Source organism: Ammospiza caudacuta, chromosome 6 (genome assembly GCF_027887145.1).
Source record: "Ammospiza caudacuta isolate bAmmCau1 chromosome 6, bAmmCau1.pri, whole genome shotgun sequence".
In the NCBI taxonomy this organism is placed as follows: Eukaryota; Metazoa; Chordata; class Aves; order Passeriformes; family Passerellidae; genus Ammospiza; species Ammospiza caudacuta.
The window spans coordinates 8,213,071-8,233,559 of NC_080598.1; the positions used below are offsets into that span (position 1 = coordinate 8,213,071).

At 45.0% G+C, this 20,489-nt stretch overlaps 1 protein-coding gene across 4 annotated transcripts in view; it reads left to right on the forward strand.

Annotated features, from left to right (window-relative positions):
• Positions 1-17,440: 17,440 nt before the first annotated feature.
• Positions 17,441-20,489, forward strand: part of USP47 (ubiquitin specific peptidase 47) — a 51,656-nt gene continuing 48,607 nt past the window's right edge. For 2 of the 4 annotated variants that reach the window (XM_058806301.1, XM_058806303.1), the window contains exon 1: positions 17,457-17,648. In XM_058806301.1, the coding sequence (XP_058662284.1) occupies positions 17,610-17,648 (39 nt within the window). In that variant the 5' untranslated portion in view covers positions 17,457-17,609. Of the gene's footprint in view, positions 17,649-20,489 lie in introns of all 4 variants that reach the window. The other 2 variants (XM_058806304.1, XM_058806302.1) reach the window with 2 other exon arrangements.

A 20,489-nucleotide genomic window follows, 5' to 3' on the forward strand; every position in this document is an offset into this window, starting at 1 on the left:
CAGTGACCTCTCTGCTCTCCCAATATGCAAACTTGTTATGTTACAAGAAGGTATTTTAATAATCCCTCACAGGTGTTACTGAAATGAATCTGTTCCTTTGTAGTTGGAGCAGCTGGTGAGGAGACAGTGCCCACCACACTGTTAGATTTTATTCCTGCTCTGTCACAGGCTGTTACAGCTCTGGGTCTTCATTTATTCCTCTGGAAAAAGAGTGGAAATCACCATGGTGCCCTGTCCTTGAACAGCACAGCTATTCACACAGAAGTAAAATGTTTTGGAATCTCTGAAAGAAATGACTGCAGCCTCAATTATCAGGCATTTTGGCAGTTTCCAGTTGCAAACTATTTTTGTGGTGTTGTGAGGGTCCTCAGGACAAGGTGAGAGATGAGAATTTGACTCCAAGTTCTCAGAAGGCTAATTTATTATTTTATGATATTATAAGAGATTATAGACTAAAACTGTACTAAAGAAAGAGAAAGGAGACATCAGAAGGCTGGACAAGAATGAATAATAAAAACCCGTGACAGACCAGAGAGTCTGACACAGCTGGACTGGGATTGGTCATTGATTAAAACAATTCACATGGAACCGATCAAAGATGCACCTGTTGGTGAGCAACCTCCAAACCACATTCCAAGCAATCAGATAATTATTGTTTGCATTTCTTTTCTGAGGCTTCTCAGGAGATAAATCCTGGTGAAGGGATTTTTCAGAAGATGTCATGGTGACAAACCATGTGCAATGTATTCATTAGCTTGCAGCACACCCCAGCATGCATGGTGTGAGCCAAGAACACCTTTTTCTCTCTGCTGCTCCTTCAGAAGGGCTGGAAGAAGAGGGGAAGTTCTGCCCCAGGCTTTCCAAAGAACAGCTTTTCACTGGGAAACTGTAAACCAGACAATCTGGTCCTACCTAATTATAAAATGTTTTTGTTTCTTGACTTAACAGCAAGATCTGCTCCTTGTAATTACTTGGAAGAGCACTGAGTCAAAAGATACATTCTACTGCCTCCTCTGTAAAACACGTGGCCTTTTATTCACCACAACAATGGCCCTGAATTTTATTTTTAATTCAATATGCTTAGCGAGTCTGGAGTCTCTACACTCTATATTCAATTATCTAATCTGAAATCACAGCCTAAAATAAACTGTGTTCATCAGAGATTAGAATATGTTGTACTTCTCTATCTGCAAAACTGTTGTGGACTTTGGGCAAGAGCTTCTGAATCCTTTGATGTTCCACATGCCCACGTTAATTCCTGTAAATATGAATGTTTCTGGCCTGAGAGGGGAGCAGGTAAGGGGAAAGGATGATGTGACCCACACTCACAAGCAAAGCCCTCTCATTGTGTTTCCTGGTACTGGTTACCCAGCTGACAAATGGAGCTTTTTAATTTGCTGGAGTCTGAGAACTCTTTGAAAAATGGACTCAGGAGATGTATCTATTTCATTGGGAAAGCAACCTTACACTGCCAGCATGCAGGTGTTCTTTCAAAGCTCAGGGGCTTTGGTTTTAATGTGATTTATCTCTGTATCTCACCTCAGAATGTTGGTCTGCCCTCAGGTATTTCACCTCTCCCTCACACCTGGTCACTGTGGGGACTCAGTGACAGAGCCTGGGGTCACTGTGGGGATGCAGTGACAGAGCCTGGGGTCACTGTGGGGACTCAGAGCTTGGGGTCACTGTGGGCACTCAGTGACAGAGCCTGGGGTCACTGTGGGGATGCAGTGACAGAGCCTGGGGTCACTGTGGGGACTCAGAGCTTGGGGTCACTGTGGGCACTCAGTGACAGAGCCTGGGGTCACTGTGGGGATGCAGTGACAGAGCCTGGGGTCACTGTGGGGATGCAGTGACAGAGCTTGGGGTCACTGTGGGCACTCAGTGACAGAGCCTGGGGTCACTGTGGGGATGCAGTGACAGAGCCTGGGGTCACTGTGGGCACTCAGTGACAGAGCCTGGGGTCACTGTGGGGATGCAGTGACAGAGCCTGGGGTCACTGTGGGCACTCAGTGACAGAGCCTGGGGTCACTGTGGGCACTCAGTGACAGAGCCTGGGGTCACTGTGGGGATGCAGTGACAGAGCCTGGGGTCACTGTGGGCACTCAGTGACAGAGCATGGGGGTCACTGTGTCCCCACAGCCCCTCTGCAGCCCTGGCCACCCAGCCAGCCACAGCCAGAGCCTCCTGCAGGGCCCAGGGACAGCTTTGGCCACCTGGACAACACAAATTCTGCTCCAAACAACTCCAGGAGTTTGGGAACCAGAACAAGAACCAAGAAGTCTGAATCTCTGAGCTCCCCTGAGCTGATTTGAGCTTCCTACAAGAATTCTCATGTCAGAAAAACCTTTCCTTGGCAAGCAGTGAATTTTCACACCTCTATTTGAAGTGCAAAGGAGGTGAAAAGACTAAGGTACTTCCAGAGTTGCAAAATTCTACTTCTGTCTTCTTTTTAAAGCCTTTTTTTCCTTTCTTCTTTTGAAGGAGTGTCAGTTGTGGCTACAAGTTCATGGGGAAGATGTACAGAAGTATCTCCAGCTGAGCTGAGCCAAGTACCCAACATAGCTGCAGGGAGATGATCATTATCGGTACCTGCAACCACCATGAATATTCAGATTTTAACCCTCTGGGTCCCTTCTTCTAAATGGACTTCTTTACAGAAAAGTTCTGTCAGCAAAATGAAAGATCATTTTCTCAAACTGGATGAGTTCTTACCAAAAAAAAAAAAGTTTAGAATGAGAATATTTAGAATGAGAATGTTTCTAAGCATTTTTCAGTAATGCAATTCAGCAACTTGAAATATCCATATGAGTTAAGATATAGCTCCCTGCTCAGCCAAACATGACTAAATAGGAGACATCTTGTTCCCTCTGATTCACAAAGTACATCCTGAGAATACTGTGGTGAAAACTTTCTATGCATTTATTATCTGATGAGTTATATGTGATGAAACTGTTTTTAGCTGTTTATAAGAGTATGGTAAGGGATGCAGAATTCTAAACATTTCCAGGACAGTTTCTGGAAAAAAGGTTATTTCCTGAATCAACACCTAAGGATTCAGACCTATTCAGGGTACAGTTGGCCCTCCCTCAAAAAATTAAACCAAAAGACTAAGTGCTTCACCTTGCTGGTCTAATATATTGCAAACATCAATTAAAGAATGACTACTTACCTCAACTGAGGCTTTAAGAGAGATGTTTTCCTTTTTAATGTCCACAATTGTCAATGCTACACACAACCAATATTGCTACTTAAAATATAATTGTCCAAAATGAGATTTAAGAAAAGCAGCAGACATTAAAGAAAACAAAACACAAAGAAAAGTTACCAAAGAAAGACAATTTTATTTTAATCACAAGGCTGCTCAAACCCATTAATTTCTAGAATAAATTACCTTCACCTGAACTATTCATCATACTTAAGCTTGTACTGGTTAAACGACTTTCTTTTTATTAATTTCTTCTTTGGTTATCATTCCTGGCCGCAGTAATTATTTCTGCACAGCAAATAAACACACAACAATACACACAGTGAAATAATTACAGAGGAGCTAAAAATTAATGGAACCTTTCACCACAGAAGCAAAGGAAAAAGAAGTCCCAAATTACTTGGAATTTTGGGAAATGCAGGATTTCTCTTGCAGAACATCTCTATAACAGCAGGAAGCCTCCAAAAAGTGTAACCCATCCAGCAGAAAGTCCAACACCCAAAGCAGTGGTGCTGAGGTCCTCTTGTGTTTTATAGAACATCTGAATAACAAGTTCTCAGATGAAAAGGCAGGGCAAGATTAAGAGAAGGGCAGCCTACAACTGTTCTGTTGGAGCTATGCCTTAAATAGTTCATGAGGTTACCTCTGAAGGTTTAAAAAAGAATGTATGAGTGATGCAGATTGCTAGATGAAGGAGAAGGATCGTGTTCCCTGCATAGAAATGCAATACTGAATTTTACATTAATACAGGGCTTTCTAGAAAATATACAAGAAGCACCAAAGAACTTTATTTAAATAACTGCATTATTTAAATCAAAACCGAGTAGGAATTCTTTTGATGAATAAGAAACTAATTTGCCATGAAAGATTAACAAGACAAGCAAAATATTTTCCCAACTTATGCTATTTTTGGACTAGTATTTTTCTTAAATAGCCAGAACACAGCATTTCTTTGACATTCTATGAACTCCTTTCAATTTGATAGCTCCTAATCCAACAGTCAGTTCAACCTTCTGCCTCTCTTTTTCTTGTCTCCCAACACAACCAACTGCACAAACAGAGATTTGCTAGGTGTTCCTTGAAAATAAACACATTCCTAAAACAGTCTAAACATGACCTACAGTGAGTTATTGCAGGACTTCACAGATGCCCGGGATGAACACTTGTCACAGTACCAAGGACAATTCCTACAGTGTCAGAAAAGAACAGCACAAAGGTTTTTCTGTAATGCTGACCTTTCTTTCCAGTTACCAGAACCTAACATTAACATTGAAACATGGTTGTTGAGCTTGAGTTATTCAGCTAGAACCTAATTAAACTATTCCCAGCTCAGAAATTAGAAAAAAAGTATATTCTTCTAAGACACCCTAACTGGCTGATGTTGTACAATGGAGCACAGAGGTCTCTGGATGTTATTGTGCAGAAGGCTTGGGGAGAACACAATAAGATAAATCAAACATTCTTTATCTCTGCTAGAGGTGTAATAATTCCAATGTAAGGGCACACTTCTTTACAATCCACTCACTATGTTCTGCTATACTGAAATAAATCAGCCCTAGCAACTGCCAGTGGATCCATGTAAATACATTCCTTGTGGTTTGCTTAGCAGTGGAACGCAAAGATGTTTCAGTCTTATTAAATTCCTGGTGGGTTTGGGTGTTTTTCACCCTGTTTTCTGGCACTGGATTCATGTCTGGTGTTCTGGAAAACCCAGCATCTGAGTAAAGAAACAAGATTAATGTAGCAGCATCTGATCATAACATTAAATATTTATTACTTGGTGAAATCACGATTTTCCCTTTCCTGTGACAACACTACACCTGCAGGAAGATGTTTAATTGGTCCAAATATTTACACATGCTTAGAAAATACGTGGAAATGTTACCAGCATCTCCTAGTGGGGAAAGCACTCATTATCATCACCTCTAATTGTGCAAGGCAAAGGGAGGCCAGCTGGCTGAGTCAGCCTGCAGGTATTTCCCTGCTTCAGGAGGAGTAGGGAAAAACTGTGGATGGTCTCTGCTTGCATTGCTCATTCTCTTGAGGCTGAAGAACTGTGGATGGTCTCTGCTTGCATTGCTCACTCCCTTGCTGGGAAATTCCTCTTCCCCATCTCACTGTCAGGCTAAGAAACCTGACTCTCTTCACCACACATTTCTCTGCTCAAAGAACCTTAGGAAAATTTGTAAAATACTTCTACATCATCGGGGAACGGAGAGGTAAGGGCAGTGGGCAGGGCTTTCAACTTCTATGTGTGTCTATTAAAGTTAGCTTACTGAATAAATAAAAATACTGGCAGAAGCAGCTTCTGGGTTTAAAAAGCTCTGGTCTCTGCTCCAAAGCACCACATTTACCCTGTTCCCAAGGGTCTGTGATGTTAGGAAAATTAATCCACAAATGCCAGAGGTTTATGTCCAAAAAGGAGGCAGAGGAGTCCTTTTGCTTTATTCAAATAAAGGGAGAGGCCGTGGGGCATTTCCCTGGGATCTCTCAGATTTTTGGAGGATGCTGCCTCCTTTTTATCCCAATTTCCCATATTTCCCTTCTCTCATTCCCCATTTCAGAGGTACTTGAGAGGCACAGACTTCCCAAAACACCTGATACCAGAGATTTCCCTCTAACAGATAACCCTCCATTTAATTTTGAATTCTTACAGAATTTAGGAGTTTGTCTTCCCCATTGTTTTTTTTCATCTTTCAATGCCTAATTTCATTTCTCAGCAAACCTAAAGCTTATTTGTAAAAGCAAATATCTTTTTCCATTCATCAACCAGTGGAATCCTTCCCGTTGTTTCTTTTATTCTCCCAGTCTAGTTTTACCTGCAAGGTTGTTTGGAAAGACAAATCTGCTATTCCTCTCAGTGACAAGCTCCCTTACCCCATGGGCTTCCCTGAATGCAGGCCCTGAGCTCCCAGCTCCCATTGCCAGTGCTGTCAGGCTGGATGACAAAAGGGACACTGTGCTGTGCACAGATGTTTATCCCAGTGCCACTGGCTCCCAGTAAACAACCAATAGAGAGTCCTTATGCAATTTCCTGCTCTCCTCAAAGCTCTCTCCAATTGCAGCCCCAAAGCAGCTCCCAGCAGAGCCACAGAGCTCCTGGCTGAAGGTGTCCCACACCTACAGCTGCCTCTGTGTGCCTTATATTAGGCTCAGCTTCTCAGCAACAAGACTATTGTGAAATAGAAAGGACACAGACATTGATTTATTTCACTTGATATTAAAGTTTTAGCGTTTTTATAATATATTTTTTTAACCAAGCTTTCTCAATTGTCACTGTCTAATGCAGTATCAGGAAGTAGCTTTGTTGCTTTTGCTTTCTGTCCTATAAAAGCACCTGGGAAAATGTTTTGGTTCTTCCCAGAATGTCTTAGGGTACAAAAACAATACAAAAAAAGCAGCTGGACAGTGTCCTGCTTGTTCTTTTCAAGATGCTGATTCCTTCTATGATCACCATCATTGCTATCCATGCATTTTCCCAGGGACACAGATTTCATCTGTAGAGGTCACATTTCACTCTCTCTCTTTTTCACTTTGTCTCTCATTATTTTCCAAACTTTTTGGATTTGCCTTTCACCTTGCCACATCCATTTCTGGGGGGTTCTTTATCATCACGTTAACCTTCAAATTTACATAACTTAAGCAAGTTTAGTTCCTTCTTCCAGGTTTAACTGGGAGAGCTTAGGAAAAGAGAGAAGTCTTGAAATTATTGTGAAAAAAACTCCAGTATATACAGTAATTTGCAAAATTTGAAGTGTCATAAGTGGCATCATGCATGGCAAAGACTAATGTTCACATGCATCTATGTGATGCTGTTCCCACACTTCCCACATTTGAAATTTCCATCTTCTTTTCACGTGCTCACTGAGCACAAGGAAACATAGCTAAATATGCTGTTAGAGCACGCTATTAGATTTAAAATAGTCTCGCTGCAGACCCTAAGGAATGTGAATCTGTTCACCTCAAACCTCTTAGCACAGTGGTAGAGGAAGGTCTAACTGTGCTCTCCAGAAAACCTTGGGTTGCTGGTTCCTTTAATGACATCAAGGCACGTTATAAATTCAAAGAAGAAAAAACATCAAGCTGCAGTTAACATTTCACAAAAGGATTCTAATATCTAACTTCTTCTAATGTACAGATACACCCAGTTTATGGCAGAAGAGACTGTCTGAGTTACTCTCAGTTTTGAAAACCAGAAATTTCATTCTCTGGGTAGCAGCACTCATCACTACTCTAATTATCTCAGGATTTGTATACTTGATACAAAACTCTAAGCTCAACTATTCCAGCTGTGACAGTGTGGACTCAGATGTTTGCTAAGTAGAAATAAATAATGCAAATAGGCAAAGGGACTTCCCTTTTAGAAATGGAAGAAAAAGCAAAATTGCTAATGAAATCTAAGGGGATATTCCAAATCATAAACCTCAGCTATTTCCAAGACTCAAAGCTGCAGCAACACTGAACATCTCATGTACCTAAACAATAAATTACAGACTGCTGTGATGTACTGCAGCAAACAGTCAAGGGAACAACAGGACTAAACATAACCTTGTATTCAAAATCAAACTTCTCACCCTCAAGCCTCAAGGCTTTAGACAGATGAGGTAGAAGAAAGTGCCTTGGGTTTGTATTTCATATCTCTCTCTCTAGTTCTGCCTGTGAATGTCCCCCAGCTATTGCAGTTTTAACCAGATTTCTCCACACTGCATATTAGTACCAAACTAACTCTGGTTGAAACACCACCTTCCCCAACTACTGTTTTACAACACAACAGTGCCCAGAAAAATGGCATTAAGCAATCCAAGTAAACTGAGTGGCACCATTCTCAGTCATATGATGGAATTAAAATAGCCAGAGCAGCACTAGTAACTACTCTGGAATCTCAATAAATAATCACTTTGATTAAAGATTTTTAAAAATTGCATGTCCACTTTAATTCTTGGTGCTTTCAGTTTTCCCCTTCCTCAATTAAAAAGAAAAAAAACAGTTAAATATTTCATCCTGAGGTAGTGCCATGGTTTAAGCAGCCAAAGGACCAGAATCAGATTAGCAGTGAGGCTTTGAGAAGCATTTCTTATGCCATAAATTTATTTCCAAAAATTAAATCACAAAAGCATCTTCAAAACACCTTTGTATGAATATTATTTCTGTTCATTTCAACATAGGAATTTTTGGTTTCATTACCTGTCACAAAAAGCTGCCCTTTCAGTTTTCAAAGTGCTGTTACAGCCAAGGACTGTACAAAAGGACTCCCCTGAAGACCCTGTTAAATCTACTTTGGCTGAACAGAAATGTGGAAATCAAAGAGGAAAAAAGTCCTTGGATGTGACAGGAACCACCATCCCCAGGCTGCCAGGAATATGGGTGTTATCATGAGGCAGTCAGCCCAAGCTTCATTAACCTCTCCATGCCTGAAATGTGTACTGCATTAGTGCCATCCTGGGTAAATTCAAATACATGACAGTGAATAGCATGGAGATACAAAAAGCAGATTAACAAAAGACAAACTACACTTTCAGCCTGTCTCTGAAGGAAGAGACTAAGGGAGTAGCCATAACATAAGGAAGAACAGACTGAGGAATGATCAGGGTATTAGCAGAAAATCTGCAGTTAGAAAAGTATGTCATCATCATGCTTTCATTTTTCTTAGAATTCAGAGGTCAGAAGAGATAAAACCCCTAAAAGACAAATACATCTGCTTTGATTATCTTTGTTTATAACTTCTTGAGCAGTAGGGATAAAAAGTTTCTGACAGTCTGAGGCTTGCATTTTCCCCATTTGGGAACCCTGCCAGACTTCAAAAGGACAAACCTGCCTTACAGCCCAGGTCTGGGATGCAGAGCAGGATGGGAGCTTTACTGTGTGTGCAAGTTTTCTTGTAGGCAGAAACAAACCTAGAACATCAAACAGTTGATGTAAGATTACACTAAACCTAGTAAAGAGCATTCCCATCAGCAAGACTGGAATCTGGCTCCCTCTAAGTATTTGCATTGCTGGTGGTATCAAAAGCACAGCTCTAGTACATGTAAGAATTTAAAATTGGTCTGGGCTGCTTAACATAAATCTTTTGCTCCCATAAGGTACACAAAGGTAGCTTCTATGCAAAGGAGCACGTTTCCAGCACAAGGAAGGACACAGATTAATTCCATATGTAAAGCACTGTGGTAAATACTGCAGTGGCTAGCCTATGATTACATCTCTGAGCCTGGCACTGAGACCCTGCTGATTCATGCCCCCCTGCATTCCATGGATGCACACCCCATGCAGCTAATGGTTGCATATTAGTAACCAGCCACCCCAAAACCCCAAGGAGCCCCTCTTCCTTTAACTACTGCATAGAAAAGAATGCTCTGCTGAAGACTTAAATCTCAGGAGAGGATTTGGATTCAGTCCACATTACCTGGAACTTATGTGGATACCTCTGCAAGATGTGCTTACATCCAACAGGCCCAATTAAGAAGCCTGGTTTAAACTACAGGTGAGAGGTAAATGGGTATGCATCTAACTTAAAATAGCCAGCACAATTCACTGCAAATAACTAACAATATTGAAAGAAATCTATTTCCCATACTAAAAGCCAACACAAGATTCCAATTCTGCAGCCAAGCCTTCTAATCCAAATGTTGAAGAAACAACTGCTCTCCAGACACATCTATTCACAAAGGCAATGATGACAAGCAAGAACAGTAGTTACAATTTTTTTTTTTTATTTATCTCATGTTAATTCAGTTCAATCAACAGATAAATTACAAATAAATTACAAATTTGAAAGAAGAAGAATCCATTAAAAAGAATTAAAATTCAGATACATGGGACAAAAATTTCAGAAATTACATTCTCTCAACACTCTTACCACCCATGCTTTGCTCTACTCTTCCAGCCAGAAGAGAGACTCCCAGCACCACGGGATCAGTGCACACCCCACACTCTGACAGCTGCTGACAGTCAGGGCTGAGTACAAGCCACAACACCCAGGAGCATTTCCGTGTCTGTGACCAAAGCAGCACCAGTGAGAGAGACATTTCAAAGGGCATTTCACCAACGTCAGGATACTCTGTACACAAGTCCCTGCCCTGGCTGACTCATGCTGTGTCCACACTGGCATTCCCTGCACTTGTCCTGTGACAACATTCCCCCTGCCAGAGCTCCGGTGCTGGCAGCTGGTGTGCTCTGGCAGCTGACATTTGAAATGCTATGTAAGACCTCTGGCAGCTCCCTTTGCTGCTGCCAAAGGTAAAGCTACGTTAATTAATGCAAGAAAGAGCTCAGCAAGCCCCACAGCAGAGTGGCCCTTAAAGCCCCAGAAGGCTGCAGATGTTCAGGACACACACAGCACGTTGCAAAACAAGGACAAGGTTGAGCTTGGAGAGCTGCAGAGCCAGCAGCTGGTTTTAGACCAAGGCTCCCACCAGCTATGCAGAGACTGCCCAAAAGCTGCTTTAGCAAGGTCCCAGCACAGCCTGCTCCAAGCCCTGGCATGAGGAATGAGGGAAGATGAAAAGCACCTCCTGTCCCATCAGAGATCCTAAACCAGCTAGGAAATAACCAGGTCCAGCCCAGCACTCCTCAAAGTACAAAGTTCCTCCCACCACCAGCAGAATGAAGTTATCTGAGAGCACAGAGCAAAGCAGAGAGTGGTGTCAGCACTGAGAGGAAGCACCAATCCAGCAGAAATGGGGAGACGGAGACAGTCCCCACCTGCCCTCCAGCCCTGCCCAGTCAAGAGGCTGGCAGGTCTGCACTGCTGGGCACTGCCCAGGCCCAAGGCACATGACACCAAATCCTGCTGCACCTACTGTCCTGGCACTCCGTGCCATGGGATTTGAGACATTCTAAAGGTGCCTTTTCTTCCCTCTTCTCAGTGAGGGGATGGGGTGGAACCCAGGCAGCTGTGAGGTGTCTTTACACTGATTATCACGACACCTTAGAAAGAAAAGGTGAAGAAAACAACTTTGATGCAGGGTAAGGCCACCTAGGAACCCAGCTCTGGGAGGATGGAATGTTCTGTATGTGCTAGGGCATGCTGAGGATGGGAAACCACTTCCTGCTTGCCCAAAGAGCTGCAAGCAGCATAATTAGCACTCACTGGGAATATTACACGTCACCAGATGTAATCTGAAGGGTCACTGGGAGCCCCTGGTGCAAACCCCAACTATGAAATTCCCCAGGAGCCAAGGGCAGCTAGAAATACCTTGAGTGTCCATACTGAGAGCTCCTGAGTACCGAGGGCACGCTGAATCCAGGCTGCTCTGTTCCTTTTGCACATGACAGCCTCTTGTTTACTGCTGCCTTTGTGTCCCAGGCTGACTCTGCAACAGCAATTCCTCACATGCAGCAAGTGTTAACTCAGTGCTTTTAAATACACTGGCTGTGGCACAGCGAGCTCTTTTTGAACCTCCAAAGTAACTGAACCATGTTGATGACTAGTTTATTGTCATGGTATGAATTCAAGGCAGCCCTCCTTCCTTCTTGCTTTCCCATGGGCAATATCTGTATCTGCAGACAGACAGTTCACTTATGCAATTCAGATTTCAGAAGAATTGTGGAAAAATAATTACATTTTCCTGACACCTCCATATTTTCCTGTTAACTGCAAGCAGCAGGGAAGGCTCAGGCAATTCTATTTCCCAGGTTCTGAAGTTTTCTGTTAGTGTCCTTCAGGGGAAGAAAGGCAAAACCACAATGCTGAAAATTTTAAGCCAAGCTGGTAAAAGAATTCAGTGTTAATAAAGGAATACACAGTCCTGCAAATCTCTCTGTAGTACTTCTACTTCTTTTTACAACTGTCATTTGAGTTCCAAACTCTTGTGGGAATTCATACATAAGATTAGTGCTATCATGGAAAAGACAACTAACTTCCTAAGCCAGTATCTGAACACTTGGTGTCTTGAAAGTAGAGTAATAAGATAATCTTTAACAAAAATGTTAATGAATCTAGGCTGCTGATTTATAATTAATTAAACTAATCCCCTATTGGTTTTGATCAAAAAGATGTTGGCATGAAATACCATGCCAGAGGAGAGAAAAGCACTTGCCTGTTCATAAAGATTATGGCAGAAAACACTGCTTAGGAACTGCAGAACACAATGTTTAGCACTGAACATAAACATTTTTTTTCCTTAATCTCATGATGTTTCACTTCAGAGGGCTGCTTATCTACCTATTACAACCACAAGACCTGCAACACTGGTCCCTCTAAAGCAAAATAATACTTTTTCCATAGTATGTCTCCCATTTAATGGTTTAATTTTCCCTACCATTCTCAACTCTTTCAAATTAATTCTTTACTTTCCAAAATTCTGCTTCAAAATATTAATCTTCAAACATAAAAGTCTATATTGGGGTTTTAAAATACATATAATAGAAAATAATTTTAAAATTTTTTATCTTTACTGTCTTGATTCAAGTACTTAACACATTCAAGAAACAGTCTACAATACTGAAATATAGAAGCATTTTAATAGATACAGAATAATTAAAAATAATTAGTGTTCTTTTTTCAAAGACCTTATTTGCTCTTTAGCCTTTTATTGATCTGTTTCATACTTAAGGAGCTAAAATCAAAGAGCTTATTATCTAGTTAAAAGGGCATTTAAAGATGCTGAGTTCCATAATTTTCTCTTTTTTACTTCTACTAATTCTATTTATTCTTCCTATTAGTTCTCCCCTCCATCCATTTAAGGGCTGAATTTACTGATTATGTTTTTAACTTTCCTTGTTGAAAGGACTGGATGGTACAGGCAGATTTTCAGAGAAATACTCCAAATTTTGCTGTGCAAGTGGGGAAAAGTGACTTGAGGCTCAAACTGCAAAGTAAATCAGCAGTGCAATGACCTGCTGGACTGTGATATCCTGAACTTTCACACATCTCTTCTATCAGCAGATGTGGAATTGCCAAAGATTGAAAAGGGAAGAGGCCTTGAGCTGTATTTTCTGAGAGTGCTGACAGTGCAGACGAGCTCTGAGTGAACACTGCCAGGGCTGGGACATTTGGGGGAAATGGCAGCACCTTGCCAAGGACTGCAAACTTCAGCTTTAGGGGTTTTGAGAATTGGGGGATTTTTTGGGGTTTTTTTAGTTGGTTGGTGGGAAGGAGGTTTTTTGTAGCTTTTTTGGTTGGGTGTTTTTAACAGGACAATACAGAAAAAAACCAAGCAAGTTGGTTCCACCTCTCAAACAGGCCATGGATGTCCCACCGACGGCCTATTTGAAAAACCAAAACCAGGAGTTTCAGAGAAGACATCCCAAATCCATGGCATCAATCCACACAATCCTCTTTCCATTTCAAAGAGGTAGGCTAACATGCTAACATTCCTTTGGGAAAGACATCAGTTTACAGCATCTAACTGCACATAGGAAAGAGCTAGATGGCAGCACTCCATTTCATTCTCAGAACTTTCTTCAAAACTTTATTAATTATTTGTCAAATCGTGGGACAAGATTCAGTGAGTCCTTACAGACAAGGAGGAATGATAAGTGCACAATCTTTAAGGAGGTATCCCATTCCTACAGACTAATTTACAAGTTCGGCATCCTTTAAAATAGAGGTTTTCTATTTCCTTCAGCACATTGACATTGCATAACTGTATTTCCATTATTCCAGTGCATACATTAGTGTGACAAGCATTGTACTGAAAACAGACACACTGCAGCATTTGTGACTCTCATTAATGTGTCTCTGAGCAAGTCTGACAATCAACAGCCCAACAAATTTACCTGTACCTGCAAATCCAGAATCAACTGCAGTCTGAGGCATCAGTTTTTCTCCTTCAACATTAATAACAAGTTAAACCTGTGCTGTATTAAATAAGCCTTTATGTAAGGCCAGGATTCTCTTAGTGAAACTCAAATACTGAATATTCCTCTTTAAGAAGTCTCACATAAGGAGATTAAATGTTGTAGCATCCACAAATTACAAAAGCTCCTGGAGATTTAATTATTAACTAGAGATTATTACTCCATTAAAGATGTTTTATGCACACATGCTACACTGGACATTTGCACAGTTTTAAAGGCTGAGTGGAGGATCTAACAAAGTATTTATTAAAAAAGCAACTCTAGCAGGCACATATTTATGGTAGCTACCTCTTTATTGTAATAGAACAATATATTTCAAAAAGTCATTGAGTTGTGCAGCTTTTTCCCTTGATATGCACAAACGGCAGCAAAAACAAACATGTAAGATCATCACATTTTAGAGAGTCAAAAGAACTTTCCAAAGTAACATCTCTGAAAGCTTCTTGTCCCTGAATTCTGGATTCCTTACAACCCAGAGGAAGAATCCTCCAAGTCTGAGAGGTTTTGTGGGGTGTGAGTGGGGGAGAGGGGGAATTACAGCAGACAGTAAGACACACACAGTTTTGCCCCAGTGCTTGGATCCCTTGCACTGGAAGCTTGGCTCTGTTCTGGCTCTTCAACTCGAGCACCTGCTCATTCATCTCCTGGGCCTCTGGGCACCTCTGGGCAACTGGAGATCACCAGGCAGCTGAGCTCCTTCAGGTAGCTACACATCTTGATCGTTTCTCACTCCTGCACCTTTTCTCATACCTAGATGCTCACAAGAAAGAATTGTTTCTAATATTCAGTGTTGTTATTTGCTTCCCAGTTCTGCTCAAGAATACCATTTAACGATCAGCACCTCGTTTTGCTAAGCTCCACAAAAACGGAGCCCTTGCCTGACAAAGCTCTCAATAAAACCCCAACTAAATCCCAAACCTTTTAATGCACAACACAGCTGATAAGCATGAGTAAAACGCCTCTTTTCACAATTACAGGAGTTCATTCATTTCACACTGCCTTTCCTATCAAAACCCCTACTATTTTAGATATTTTTCTTCCTCTTGTAGGGGGGCAGCTCTACAAAACCCCGTGCTAACATGAAGTAACATTAACAGCAAGGGACTCACAGGTTCCTGTCTCAGTACTTGATTTTATCATAATAGAGCTCAAAGGTCTAAGATGAGGGGCTTTCAGGTGCAACATGTTTCAAACCCACAGGGCAAGAGCTCCTGTGCCAAAGAACCCTCTGACCTTTACAAGATAAATAACTTGAACCCATTAAGTTACATAATGCAAAACAGAAATATACTTAAAAACTGCTTTAAGTTTTTCAATGAGAGGATTTCTGTGTTTAATTCAAGGAGCAAAAATTTAAGAAAAAACAAACAAACCCCAACAAAGCCAGAAATATAGCATTTCCACAGCACACTTAAAAGATGAAAATAAAACCACTGATGATGTTTACAGAAATTACCATTTTGAAGCCTTTTTTTGAAGCATTAATATACTATAGGAATAGAAACACTACCAACATATCCTAATTCTAAAAGCTGCCACTTATCTATGAGAAAGCAGAGGAAGCTGACAAGTTACACACTTTGAACATGAAAAGCAAAATGAGATCATTCAACTTTATCAAATCTTCAGTAGCCTCCAGTACAATGGGTTTCAAAAATTACCCCAACTCCAAAACTTCATGGACACAAACCAAAACCTATGCTCAGTACTGCATTTTTCCACAAGAGGACACTAACATAATAAGAAAAACAGTTGTGCAGAAATGTACAGCTACAAAACAGCATCGTTCATTAGCCAAGTAGAATGCTTTTCACTTACAAACTATTTTGCAGTGAAGTAGACATCAACTACTTTCCCTCTAAGTGTGCGTTTTAGTCATTCCAGTATTTTGGCTTTTAGCGTGTTTTAGGTGGCACTAAAAAACAGATATAGTTCAGCTTGTTGTGGACAAAACCCAACAATTAAGCAATGCCACAGAAACAGCCTTGCACTCCGTTTGAAAACGAGCTATCAACATTGGATTTACAGCGAGCACATGCTGAACTCCATCGCATGACTTCAAGGAACAACTGGGCATCAGTACGGGCTCGCATGCCAGCGGGAGCGGGCTGTGCTTACGCGTCCCCTCCAGCTGGCACCAGCACCGTAACGGGGCGAGGGAATCGCACGGAGAGAGCCTCCGGTGTCCGCCAGGGGCGGCCGGGGAGCTGCGAGGGCACGGAGCTCGTGTGGCGGGGCCTGGCGCTCCGAGCGCGCCCATGGCCGGGTGCCGACGAGCTCCGAGACTGCCCGCAAGCCCCGCTCCCTGAGCGCCCCCGAGCCCCGCTCCCTGAGCGCCCCCGGCCGGCCCCGAGCCCCGCTCCCTCAGCGCCCCCGGCCGGCCCCGAGCCCCGCTCCCTGAGCGCCCCCGAGCCCCGCTCCCTGAGCGCCCCCGGCCGGCCCCGAGCCCCGCTCCCTGAGCGCCCCCGGCCGGCCCCGAGCCCCGCTCCCTCAGCGCCCCCGGCCGGCCCCGAGCCCCGCTCCCTGAGCGCCCCCGGCCGGCCCCGAGCCCCGCTCCCTGAGCGCCCCCGGCCGGCCCCGAGCCCCGCTCCCTGAGCGCCCCCGAGCCCCGCTCCCTCAGCGCCCCCGGCCGGCCCCGAGCCCCGCTCCCTCAGCGCCCCCGGCCGGCCCCGAGCCCCGCTCCCTGAGCGCCCCCGGCCGGCCCCGAGCCCCGCTCCCTCAGCGCCCCCGGCCGGCCCCGAGCCCCGCTCCCTCAGCGCCCCCGGCCGACCCCGAGCCCCGCTCCCTCAGCGCCCCCGGCCGGCCCCGAGCCCCGCTCCCTCAGCGCCCCCGGCCGGCCCCGAGCCCCGCTCCCTCAGCGCCCCCGGCCATGTGCCGACGAGCCCCGAGCCGCAGCTGGGGCAGTGGCCCCGGCGCGCTCCCTGCCCGCTTGCCTCCCGCCGCTGCATTTGCGCGGCCTCAATCAGTTTAGCAAACAGCTCTGAGATCATCCAGGCCACCCCATGAGCGAACACCCCCGCGGCACGTGCAGTCTTTCCCTAAATAAGCCCGCAGACGGCGCCCACTCCATTTATTGCCTCCCTGCTCCCCCGCAGGCCCCACGGCGCTCCCCAGAGCAGGATAACGTGACGGAGTTATCCCGGCGCCACGAATAACCCGTGCGCGGGGCAGCTCTGGCCCGGCCGCCCACGGAGGTTCCGCGTTGCGGCTCCGACACCGCTCCTCGTGCTCGGTGAACACCGCGCGGCTCGGCCGGGCCGGGCAGCGGCAGCAGGGCCGGGAGCGGGACCCGCCGCGGCCGGGCCGAGCGCGATGAGCGCGGCGGAACGCAGCGAGCCCGGGGTGGGGCGGCTCTCGCGAGACCCGCGCCGGCGGCCATTTTGCCATGGATTGGCGGCGGGGCGGGGCCGCGGCGCTGCCCGCGGGAGCGGAGGAGGTGGAAGCGGAGGAAGAGGAGGAGGAGGAGGTGGAAGAGGAAGAAGAAGAAGAGGAGCAGGAGGAGGAGAAGAAGGGGGAGGATGAGCCGCGGGCGTCCCCCCGCCTCCCGCTGCTGCTGACGACGGCGCTCGGTTCAGCCTGCTGCGGGATCCGCGCCGCGCCGCCGGCCATGGTGCCCAGCGAGGAGAACCAGCTCGTCCCCAAGGAGGTGAGGCGGGAGATGGAGGCGGCGGCGGCGGGCAGGAGGCCCGGGGCACCGGCGCCGCCCCAGGAGGGAGTGGAGGAGGCCCGGCCCGGCCTGGCCTGGCTCGGCTCCGCTGCGCTCCCTCGGTGCGCGGCCCGGCGGGCGCGGGCCTGTCTTTGTGCAGGCCCGGGGGTGATGGTGGAGCGCGGGTGAAGCGGCTGGCCAGGGCAGGAGGAGGAGGCTGGAGCTGAGCCCGGGCTGCGCAGGGCCCCGGGCGGCCCGAGGGCTGCACCTGTCCGTGCCGCGGCATGCGGGGAGCCCGGCCTGCGCGGCGGGGCCCGGCCGGGCCGCTCCGGTGTCACGGGGCTGGGAGGCAGCGCGGCCGCTCCTGCCGGCCCGCGGGGCTGCGGCTGAGGGGCAGAGCGGGGAGCCGGCCCCGGGAACCGGGCGGGTCTCGGCCGAGGGGCCGGGAGCGGGGCAGGGCGGGCGGCAGTGCCCGCGGTGTTTGCCGGGGGGAACGGGTCGAGCAGCGGCTTGTTTGCTCTGCTCTGGGCCCCTCATCTCTCCCCTGCTGTAGGGAGAAGGGGAAAGGCTTGTTTTTGGCCATAGGCTGGAGATAAGAGCCCGAGAGAAAGAGGAAGGCGAAGCCTCTGTCCTGCAGCGATAGGCGAATGACACGTGTCAAGTTGGAGCGATACCGCGCACAGGAAGGAGTTCAAGTGATGGCATAAAATATTTGGAAACAGCTGCTGGTAGAGTAGTATCAGCATAAACTTTGTTTCCTGAGCAGGTACACGTTTTGCCAACTTTTCTGACAGTTCTGACAGCAATTACTCAAAGCCTTCCCGGAGTTTTCGTCGAACGTCAGTAACAAAAACCTCATTTTGTTACATTTACCTGTCCCGTCGTGTGTCCTTACGGGAAGCTTTGTCAGGCAAGGGCTCCGTTTTTGTGGAGCTTAGCAAAATGAGGTGCTGATCCTTAAATGGTATTCTCGAGTAGAACTGGGAAGCAAATAACAACACTGAATATTAGAAACAATTTTTCGTGCATGTAAACACAGGGCATATGTAGGAAAAAGGTAACATTACCTCGTATCCTTACTTTAAATACTAAGGTATAAAAGACTATATTTTGTCTTTTACACGAAAGTGAAATCTCCAGAAACTTTAAAAGAGATGGAATGTAGTAGCTAATATACTTGAATATTGACTTCTAACAAAAATCTTCACAAATATAAAACTAGGCCAGAAGACAGAGTAGCTGATATACTTAAAGATTTAATTTTAAAACCAAAGAAACAGATAAGGGATAGTGGCAGGAGAAACATTGTGGCAGCAGCTGTAGAGAAGTGGAATAGACAAGATATTAATAAAAGCAGCTAGCCAAGGCTGTGTCTTTAGTTATATGTATTAATAGTATCCCCCTTGGCTTTAGAGTTGTATTCAGAATATGCTTATGATTCAGCTGTGTATTTTTAACTGACTCATTGGAGGAGCCTTTTGAATGTACTTTTATCTGTAGGGGGGGAAGTATGGGGAAAGGAAGACGAATCTATGTGATTATAGCTATGGGTATCTTAAACAAACAGTGTGAAATCTATAAACTTTGTACATTGATAATGCTAACGGGAGGAGTTGTTTTTTCTCAGCAAGTTTTGTCAAGTTCTTTGTTGTGTCTCTAAATGAAACTGAACAGAATATTAGTGAAATCAAATTGAGAAAGAAAAGAGATGAACTACTTGTGTCAAGTCCATCTGGTTATATCTATATATGTGTTGTAACAGAAGTTTATCTTCAACTTTTCCAGTGTTTTTCAGTATAACCTCATTTTTTTAGTGATAGGGAATTTTAACATGCTACACTGCAGCATTCCCATTAAGTCCTTCTGAGATTCATTAATAGTCCCATTGCAGAGCACGCTGAGCTATGAGTAAACAGAATTCGCCAAGTCTCTGAGTTCTCAACAGCCTGCTCCTAAATATTCCTGCAATGCCCCTAGGAGCAGTTGGAGGCAGAGCAGATCGTTGGGAGTTTCAGCTGTGCCCCCCAGGGATGGATAGAGGAGCACAGTTGATGTTTTGTCCCTTCCTGGTGGGCTGGCTGGTGTCACTGTGCCGCTTCAGAGATTTCAGCTGGGCGCTGAACCAGCCTCTGCTGAAGATGAGCCCACAGCCAGAGTTGCCTTGGCATTCCAGTGTGCAGGAATGAGAAGAAATGTAATGAGTTTGCTTTGGGCTGGTTTAGGGAATGACTAATCATCCAAAGCAGTGGATGGGAAAAGGATTTTGGTTCTTGTCTACAAGTTAGTGATGCCTTGGTAGATAAGTGGTGGGAGGTGTCTCTAACTCTGCCAGTCTGCATGTGGTGGAGGCGAAGGATGAGTATTAAGTTGATTATGAGTCTTCAATTTGTGTTTTTATCCATATTTTTGTATATTAACAGGAGCTCAGGCTGCTGTTTGCAAAGTAGAATTGCTAGGATGTTTTCATTAGGTTTTGTGAGTAGCACTATGTTTTCATGGATACAGAGTCCATACAAAGGTTCATCTTTTATTAGTCTGTTATGAAAGGTTTTCTTTTGGACATTGCATAGCTTCGCCTGCGTCTCGGAAGTCCGAGTAATCAGGGCCTTGTCATTTTCTCTTGCTCCTAACTTTGAGACAAAGTTCTTTTTCCTTTGGAGGAGATGTATGAAAGCAGGTTCTAATAGATCAGTGTTGGGATTTCTTTTTGCATAAAGGTTTTTGGCTGGGCTATGCAGGCACTTGGTGAGTTCCCTCTTGCATCCCTACTGCTGCCCAGTGCTTTCCCTGCAATGGTGTGACCAGTAATTCCCCATGAGAATCCCTGTTCTCTGCTTCTGG